General features: G+C 37.2%; 1 protein-coding gene across 1 annotated transcript; it reads right to left on the minus strand.

The window, feature by feature from the left end:
* Window positions 1–878: 878 nt before the first annotated feature.
* Window positions 879–9,848, minus strand: LOC133831221 (carotene epsilon-monooxygenase, chloroplastic). The gene is made up of 9 exons (XM_062261434.1): window positions 9,175–9,848; window positions 8,369–8,665; window positions 8,092–8,289; window positions 2,821–2,922; window positions 2,297–2,437; window positions 2,072–2,179; window positions 1,680–1,762; window positions 1,348–1,510; window positions 879–1,207 (listed from the first exon to the last, which is right to left on the minus strand). Exons 1-9 carry the CDS (start codon window positions 9,670–9,672, stop codon window positions 1,139–1,141), a joined length of 1,659 nt encoding a protein of 552 aa, XP_062117418.1. The 5' UTR covers window positions 9,673–9,848; the 3' UTR covers window positions 879–1,138.
* Window positions 9,849–10,168: the final 320 nt, after the last annotated feature.

A 10,168-nucleotide genomic window follows, 5' to 3' on the forward strand; every position in this document is an offset into this window, starting at 1 on the left:
AGTCACCAATGGCAAAGATCTATGTACGAGTTCACAATGGGCACAGATATTGGCTTAAGCTTACCTCTACAAATTATAATAAATGGGACTCGGTTTAAATACAACAGCATATCACAAGGCGATGAACACTTTAATGTACCTTATAACCACTCGTTTGTCATATTTCCCAAGAGCACAAGTTTTAAATGTATCGCTATGCTAATCAAGCAACATGTGATCTTTCTAGATTTGCTCATAGGTTGGACAAGAATGCATTTAGTTTGAAAATATCCGATCTTCAATTATCTCAGTTATTGTACTTGAATCTATTTAATCAATAACTAATCTTTTTCACCAAAAATAAACTGATGTACTCGTTCTATTTGGGCTTAAAATAAAATGAATATATTAAAATAAAATTATAAAGAAAAGAGAATATACTTATTTGGTACCCTGTGTTTTTACAAAGTATCATTTTGGTACTCTCTGTTTTCAATAATACTCATATAGTACCCTGTATTTTAAAATCGTACATATTTGGTACCCTAAACTCAGATTTGATAGATAAAATTTTATCAATATGATCAAACTGTCATCAGTTATATGTAATTATGTAATTAAATTTAAATTTGTAACTTACATAATTGACAGCAGTTTGATTAAATTGACAAAATTTTATCTATCAAATCTGAGTTTAGGGTACCAAATATGTACGATTTTAAAATACATGGTACCATATGAGCATTATTGAAAACAGAAAGTACCAAAATGATACTTTGCAAAAACATAAGGTACCAAATGAGTATATTCCCTAAAGAAAAGGAGTCGCATTAAGTATGTTATGACTTGTGTGGCTGGCGTTTATTAAACTCATTATAAATTGATGAATGGAATAAACAGAATCACAAGACTGTTTAGCAGTGCTGCTTCTATTAATTATGCTGTTATATACTTCTCAATCGGTTACCTTTTTTGTCAATGAAAAAAAGTAACATATGCTTTGCTAACTGTAAAGTCCATGGGAAAAGAATTACAACAATGATGCTACAAAACATTTTCCCATGCATTTAGACGTAATACAAAACCTTCTTTCCTTTCAGTTCTTTGCTTCCGTTTTTGAGTTGAGAAGATTAACTTGTGACATACCAATTGTTACAGCTCATCTAGATGGAGAGGAAGTCAATGCTGCAGCTTTCCTTTCCCTCGAGCTAAGTTTCATGTACAGACCCTGCAATAAAAACAGTGTTTGGTTAGTTAGATTTTGTCCCATGACACTTCTGTGGTGGGGTGGACACTTTATAAATACAGATTCCAGCATAATGTGAAGTTTAAATTTGACAAGCACTCGAGTTTGATTAAAAAAGTTACATTTGTCGTGTGTATTGTAGCACCAGTAGTCATGCCAATAATTTGATCCGGAACCAACTCAAAGTTGAAGTTTTGCAGAAAGATTGCTAGAGAAACAATAGACTCCAACATGGCAAACTGATCGCCAACACATTTGCGAGGCCCTCCACTGAATGGAATGAACCTACACCAAATTATTTTCGTGAATTACAGTCCAAAGCCAAAAGGGTTCTTAAGCCAAGAATGAATGCAAGTTATCCACATTTTCATTAGCTCAAAGAAAATGTATTATTTCCATAAAACCCACATCCAGACATTGTCTGCAGCTTCTGAAAATATGCATATACCAATACCTGAAATCTGTGTTTGATTCGTTTGGCATTGGACCATCAAAGTCGAATCTTTCTGGTACAAACTCTTCTGCTCTCTCCCATACCTTGTACAACACAAAGTAGAAGTTAAAAAAAAATTATTGCTATAAAAGAAAAAACAAATAGTACTATTATTGTTTCATAAAAAAAATAAAGATGTGAGTATATGTGTATGTGCGTGCTTTGACACTTGAGCTTGCAACTCGTTCTGATCAAACTTTGCAAAGATGGGAATGCAGATTGAATAAAGTTGAAGGCACTGAATTTGCATATCCAATCGTGTTAAGCTTATATAGCATCTTGAATAAGATTATTACTTTAGTCAAGTTGAATAAAAGAGCAAACTTTCATACATATATACTATTAGGTAATACCTTTGAAGAATGATGAATATTGTATACTGATATCATAATATCTTGACCAGCGTTGACCTTGTAATTTCCGGGAAGCAGATCAGGGACTTGGGCTCTCCTAATCAACACCTACATGAATTAAAAAATTGAAACCATCTATATTATAAAGATATTTAAATTAAGAACAAAGAGATTACATCAACTTTTTTAATTTGTCACATATAAAGGTGTAAAACTGAAACATACAGGAGGATGTGGATAGAGGCGCATCGACTCAAGTATGCAATGTGTCAAGAACTTTAGTTCCTTTACATCTTCATAGGAAGGAGGTCTTCCTTGCAAAATTTGATCAACTTCTTCTTGTACTTTCATCAATGACCTGGAGTCCTACATCAGCACAAATAAACCAATTTTTTTTTATCATAAATAAAATATTTCTACCCCACGAAAATAACAAAGAGTTCATGCACATGTACAGTGATAAACACTGACCAGGATCCATGTTGACTGTCAACAAAAGCAGATGGAATCATGGGCTACTTTTTAAGTCACAGATTATTCGACTGATACGAGACCATAGTCCCCACATATAAATTGCATAAATGGAAGAAACAGTACTTATGAAGATTTAGGAGAACACTACAGCCACCATAACATTTCACTTTTCAGCCATGATTTCTGCTGCATAATGGATAACAATCTTATGCAACCTTCAATGCATTACTCACAACCAATCGAAGAAAAAAAATACATATAAATGATAAAGGTACCTTACTTAGAAGATACATTGTCCAAGTCAAGACAGAGGCAGTCGTTTCATGGCCAGCAACTAACATAGACAAAAGGTCATCCCGTAACTGTACACTTGAAACCTAATAGAATTGGAAACTTAAGTTTAGAACTCAACATACAAGTTGGATTTAGAAAATCAGCAAGGTTAAAAGTTCGCAAAAAATAACCTAAAGATCTTAAAAAGTCAAAACTTGATTGCTGAATAAATGCTATAGTCATCAGCAGGGAAAGAAACTTATGTGCATACTCACCAAAAAATCAGTCAAGCATTTCCTCTATAACGATCTCCAATTAGGCAAGTACCATAGAGAAATTACATACTATTATTGTCCAGTGTGGTATTGAAATAAGTGTACCAGTTTTGTTGAAGCAGTTACTTAGCTCCTTCTAATCTGTTAGTCATTTAGGTGGTTATATGTTCTACTGTAATTCTGTTTTGTGCTACTTGTACATTTAGTGAGTTAATTGTTCTGTTCTGAATTAATTAGGCCTTTTCTCAATTCTGTATAAATATCATTCCTGTACACTTCTCAAACACAATTCAATATACAGAAAAGCTTTCATACCTTTTCTCTCTCGTTCTAGTTTGTTAACATGGTATCAGAGATTCTCTAGATCTTTCTTCGCTTCTGCTCAAGCTTTCAAGCTCTAATGGCATCCTCGTCCCTCGCCTCAACTTCTTCGTCTACAACCAAAACTTCAGTCACTTTCAAGAATTCGTTGTCCATTCGACTTGATGAAAACAACTTTCTTCCATGGAAACATCAAGTCACAACTACTGTGAAAGGTCATCGTCTCCAGAAATATCTAGATTCCACTGCTTCTCTAAAGTTCGCCACTCCCGAAGATGAAACTCTAAACAACATTTTGTCATATTATCTCGAATGGGAGCAACAAGATCAGCTCCTGAGAACATCCTTACTCGCATGGTGGGCAATGATACCTCTGCTCAGACTTGGAAGGCTCTCCATGAGTACTACACAGCTCAGACCTCTGCAAAGAGAAGTCAATTCAAAACTCAACTCCGCAATACTAAGAAAAACTCCTTGACTATTAGTGCATATCTGCTCAAGGTCAAGAATCTTGTTGACCTTAATTCTATTGGTCACAAAGTTCCCACTTCTGATCATATCTAAGCAATTTTTAATGGTCTCTGTAGAGACTATGATTCCTTTATCATATTTGTTACCTCCAGAACTGAAGCTTACATTGTTGTGGAGGTGGAAGCCTTTTTTATGGCGCAAGAGGCTCGCCTTGATAAGTCCAACAAAGAACTCGACATCGTCTCTGCCGAAGCCAATCTCGCAGCTCAGTATGGTTCCACTCGTCCCCTTGGCAACGCAAGAGGTGGTCTTCCCAATTACAGGGGTGGTTTTAATGGTGGTCTTCCACCACCCACTGGGTATGGCAACACCTATGGCTCTAATGATTCCAATCTTGATGGTGATGGACGCGGTGGCTCTCGTAGTAACACCTCCTTTGGCAAAGGCAACCTTGGAAGAGGTCGCTGGACCAACCAAACCCCTCAATCTAGGCCTAGGTGCCAACTTTGCCAAAAATCAAGTCACGCTGTTCTTCAGTGCTTTTATCGCTTTCATAAATCCTTTTATGGTAACAACTCTACTTCTTGAAATTCCACTGGTCAGATGCAAGCACATGTGGCTACCCCAGACACTGTTGCTGACCCCAGCTGGTATCCAGACTCTTGTGCCACTAATCACCTCACCCCCGATCCTCACAATCTCGTTGGCAGCTCGAAATACTTTGGATAGGAGCAAATAATGGTCGGGAATGGCTCAAGTTTGAACATCAAACATATTGGTCATTCTTTCATTCACTCTTCTTTTCAACCAAAATCATTAGTTCTTAATAAACTTTTGCATGTACCTTCTACCACTAAAAATCCCTTAAGTGTTTCACAATTTGCAAAAGACAATAATGTCTTCTTTGAATTTCGTGTTGATGATTGTTTTGTCAAAGATCAGGGGTTACTAAGAAGACACTTCTAACTGGCAAGCTTGAGCAAGGCCTTTACACACTAGACTCTCCTCCTCTTGGTTCACTTCAATCCTTGTCTCCTGCTTCTACATCAACCCCAATTTATGTCATTCAAAATTCTTCAGGTCCTCCTGTTGTGTGCTTTAATGCTACTTCAGTATCTTCCATTATCCAATTATGGCATAATCGGTTGGGTCGCCCAGTTGCTAGAACTGTAACCACAATAACGAATAATGTAATGTTTCACCAAGCAATAAAACTATGGTTGATTTTTGTTTTGCTTGTTGTCTTGGCAAAGTCCACAAATTACCATTTTCTGATTCTGCTACAGTTTATTCTAAGCCTTTAAAGCTTATACATTCTGATTTATGGGGTCCTGCCCAGAAATTCCTCCATGTGGTTACACTTATTGCATAAGCTTTGTAAATACATATAGTCAGTATATTTGGCTATACTTAGAACGAAATCTGAAGCCTTCTCTACATTTCTTATTTTCAAAAAACAGGTTGAGCTTCAATTTGGCTTGCCCATAAAATCTTTTCAATTCGATTAGGGGGGGTGGCATTCAACATAAGTTGTCTTGTCCTCATACGCATGAGCAAAATGGGGTTGTTGAGCGAAAACATCGCCACATAGTTGAGAGTGGTCTTACTTTACTTGCTCGTGTTCATATGCCTCTCAAATATTGGGATGAGTCTTTTAGGACTATTGTCTATCTTATTAATAGACTTCCAGTGAAACTCAATCACAAATCACCCTCTAAAATTTAACCACAAAATACCAGACTATACCACTCTAAAGGTCTTTGGATGTGCTTGTTACCAAAATTTTAGGCCATACGACAAACATAAACTTCAATTCAGGTCTGAAAAATGCACTTTCTTGGGCTATAGCTTAGCACATAAAGGATACAAGTGTCTCAATTCAGATGGGCGAATCTACTTATTTCGGGATGTCATCTTTGATGAACAACCTTTTCCTTTTTTCTCTCCAACTCCAACTCCCACTCCTCTCACTCCCTTATCCAACATTTCCACTTTACCTTCTACTAATCCTTCTATTATTCAACGTTTTGTGTCTTCTTAGACACATTCATTCCCTCACACGCCTGCTTCTTCTTCTTCTCCCTCACATCAGTCACAAACTCCACATTTCCAATCCTCTGCATCTCATAGTGACCAATGTGTGGACATGTTTGAATCTGAAATATTACCAACTAATATTACTTATAACCAAAATTTTGTAGAAGCTAGTGTTAATGTTGTTGGAACAGGTTTAGATGATGCTCCTAATGTTGCGCCTTCACTTGTACAAGTTGTTGCTGTTGATGAAGCCATTTGTCCTGCTGTTACCACTGCCAATCTCAACAGTCATCTGATGCAAACTCGCTCCAAAAGTGGCATTCACAAACCTAAAGTTTACTCTGCTGCTCTTGTTCCAGCAAGCACTAAAGAGGCCATTATGAATGACAAATGGAAATCTGCCATGATAGAGGAGCTTGATGCGCTTTCCCGAAACCACACGTGGTCCCTTGTGCCTTTACCTGAAGGAAGGCAACCCATTGGATGTAAATGGGTGTTTAAACTCAAAGAGAATCTGGATGGCACCATCAACAAGTATAAAGCAAGACTAGTTGCTAAAGGGTTTCATCAACAAGAAGGGTTTGATTACACTCAAACTTTCAATCTTGTTGTTAAACCAATCACTATTAGACTTGCGCTTACTGTTGCTTTATCAAAGGGGTGGCATGTTCATCAATTAGATGTGAACAATGCATTCTTAAATAGGGACTTAAAGAGGAGGTTTATATGCATCAACCACCCGGATTTGAGGATCCATTGCAGCCCCAAAGTGTTTGCAAGCTTCACAAAGCTTTGTATGGACTCAAACAAGCTCCTAGAGCTTGGTTTGATAAGCTTGTTGCAACCTTGATCTCTCTTGGTTGTCCACTCAAAGGCAGATCAATCATTGTTTATCAAGACAGCTGGTCCTCACACTATTTTGACACTAGTATATGTTGATGATATACTAATAACAGGCATCTATCCTCATCTTATTTCTGACTTAAAATCTCAGCTGAATTCTCTATTTGCTTTGAAAGATCTTGGCTATCTAAACTACTCTTTGGGCATTGAAGTTCATGCTACTGCTGAAGGGATCCTTTTAACTCAGTCCAAGTATCTCAAAGACCTTCTCCTTCGCGCCAAAATGTATTTGCTAAACATAGAAAATCCTCAGTTCTATCAATCCATTGTTGGAGGACTTCAATATCATACCCTCACTCGCCCAGAAATAACATATAGTGTCAACAAAGTTTGTCAATTCATGCATGCTCCCCTTCAAACACATTGGTGTGCTGTGAAACGAATCTTGAGGTACCTTTTTGGCACTGTTGATTATGGTCTACACCTGAGAAAGACGAATTCACTTGAGCTTATAAGTTTTTGTTATGCCGACTAGGCTACCAACCCTGATGGTAGGCATTCCACAAGTGGTCATTGCGTATTTTTCGGTACCAATTTAATTGCTTAGCAATCTGAGAAACAAGAGACTGTTTCCTGATCTTCAACGGAAGCTGAGTTCCGAAGTTTAGCTAATGTTACTGCTGAGATTACATGGCTAAAGTCTCTTCTTGCATAACTCAAAATTCCTCGACCCACTGTTTCAGTTGTGTGATGTGATAACCTAAGCACCGTTATGTTGGCAGCCAACCCTATTCTACATGCAAGAACAAAGCATATAGAACTTCATCTTTACTTTGTGCGTGAGAAGGTTCTGAATGGCACACTTGAGGTTCGACATGTTCCAGCTTATGATCAGATTGTGGATTGCCCAAAGCTAATTCCACCAGGAGAGGGGGGGGGGGGGGGGTGTTCTGTACTGAATTAGTTAGGCCTTTTCTCAGTTTTGTATAAATATCACTCCTGTACATTTCTCAAACACAATTCAATATACAGAAAAGCTTTCATGCCTTTTCTCTCTCTCGTTTTGGTTCGTTTTTAAGTACTGATTGATTCAAACTAGTTCTGTTCCTTGCAAAACAAGTACTTTCTAATACCAGTACCTCTAGGCCCCTTCCTCAAAACAAATCTAAAATTTCATTAAGAAACCAACAAACATTTTCTTACATAACATATCAGCTGGAAGCTTGTTCATCTTAATCATTTACCATGTTCATTCTAGTGGTAAATTTAGACCATAGTCATCAAAGAAAGAAAGGTAAAGACTAAGGGGGGAAAGTATGAGCAGACCTCTTCTCTACTGGCAAGCAAGAAACGAAGAATGCTGGGATCAGCGTCATTTATGTACTCTTCATCGTCTATTCTTTCACCTTCGGCTTCCACTATCTCTTTACACTTAACAATAAGTTCTTCTACAGTTTCCCTGATAACCTTAACTGCATTTTCAGCTTTTACTTGCCTTGGGATTATTTTACACAAAGCTTTGACCTTCAACAATAGAAAACAGCACAGAATGATTAACACCAAAGAATAACTTAACAAAAACAAGAGAATTTAGAATCTCTACCTTCCAATATGGTAACAAATCTGTCGAACGAGCCTCTGCCTCTTTCAATGCAGTGTAAACCGCCTCAATAACAGGGCTATTAGCATTTAGTGAATCAAAATTGTAGTTGAATATAGACAAACCAATAACATCAAGTGTCAACTGAGAAAAGTTCTCCTCCATGTTCACGCCTGTGCCATTTAGTGCATTAGTTTTTAGCTTCTCCACCAATCTTTCAGCACATTTGCAGAACACTCGGTCAACAATCAGGGATAAGTATTTCTTGTGAAGTGAAGGAACCACAGCCCTGCGCCTTGCCTATAAAGAATCAGATATTCCTTCTCAAATAAAAGGATTAAAATTTTAATTCTAATTCATTCCATTAACAAGAAGCATTACTAAGCAGCATTTCAAAATATTTTTGTAAAGTTGGGACGCTGTGCTCTTTGAACTTCTTAAAACTGAAAATAGTAGGTCGAGTGTTCAAGTCCATAGTTTGCTTCCATGAAGTCCTCTGAGATTCAATTCGTCATAGGAACTTACCAAGGAATTTACTAGCATTTTATCAAGACACTAAACCAATTGTAATGAATCTAACAGCTATAAATTTCACTATAAGATTCACAACAAGCAAAAATGCACGCCAATTTAGTTTTAGTCACACCCACATCTCAAATTTTAGGTAACATTAACATATGAACTTGAAGTCTAAACCTTCTCTAATGAATACAGAAACAACAAAAATAGCAATACAAGAATCACAACTAAAAATGTAAGCCAATTAAGCTATACCAACATCTCAAACTAAACAAAGTTCGATTCTTTACCGTCCAAAGTGGGCCTTCGGCAATTGCAAAACCCGAACCGAAAAGAAACTCCGAGACCTCGGCGACAAGACCCTTGGCATACTTGCCATAATTTCTAAGAACATGCTTAGCAATGGCGGGGTCACTAACCACGACAAAATTCCTAGGCCCCGCGGCGAGCCTGTAAATGGGTCCGTACTCATTCATCCACTTGAAGAGCGGAAGGAACAGAGCACCACCCAGAAGATCAGAAACATCATCAAGCTGAGCACTGGCTATGGGGATACCCGAGTCGTCGCCTTTGCCAATGGTGAGGGATCGAGTGAGTGAAGTGAGCCAGTCGGGGCTGACCCATGAAGTGGGTTTATTGGTATTGTTAGTAGCGGAGAGCTTGGAATCTGGGTCCTTGTCAATGGAGGATTTAATGGAGAGAGACCGAGATGGTAATGGGGATGGAGAGAGAAAAGTGGGTTTAAGCAGAGGAGTTGAAAGAGAAGAGAAAGAGAGCGAGAAAGACATGGTTGAAAATCAAAACCGCTTGGAAATGAGATATAATAAGAAAGATGTGAGTCTTTGTTTTTCTAATCTCTGAACTATTATCGTTATTTATCATTATCAGTTATGTACCAGTGACCGTTATCCCCATAGTTGTGTTCCAGCTTCAAAGACACTCAACTTTCAAGATAAGTAACTCAGTAGTGCACATCACCAAAGATTATACTATTTTACAATTTGTTAGATATATGGTGCGATTGATGCGCGTACTAAGTACAATGTATTATAATAAATTGTGTTTATTTTCTTACAATTTTTTTATCAAATTTTATTACATCTTATTGTTAGAAAAAAGTATGTTGACTCAATGAAAATGGTAAAAATAAAATACATCTTTAATCAAAATAATACAAAAGATAAGATGCCAAAAAAAAAAAAAGTGTTACAACTCTATTGCTCAAAATACAAATAAATCGAATAACATAGAAGAAGAATATCACAAATTCAAAACAAATAAGAA

Source organism: Humulus lupulus, chromosome 4, assembly GCF_963169125.1.
Source record: "Humulus lupulus chromosome 4, drHumLupu1.1, whole genome shotgun sequence".
NCBI classification, from domain to species: domain Eukaryota; kingdom Viridiplantae; phylum Streptophyta; class Magnoliopsida; order Rosales; family Cannabaceae; genus Humulus; species Humulus lupulus.

Coding starts and splice junctions, on each gene's coding strand:
- LOC133831221 (XM_062261434.1), bottom strand. CDS start 9,672: ATGTCTTTCTCGCTCTCTTTCTCTTCTCTTTCAACTCCTCTGCTTAAA. Junction 2,438..2,820: donor CAATGTATCTTCTAAGTAAG/GTACCTTTATCA, acceptor GTGCTGATGTAG/GACTCCAGGTCATTGATGAA. Junction 2,180..2,296: donor GCCTCTATCCACATCCTCCT/GTATGTTTCAGT, acceptor TAATTCATGTAG/GTGTTGATTAGGAGAGCCCA.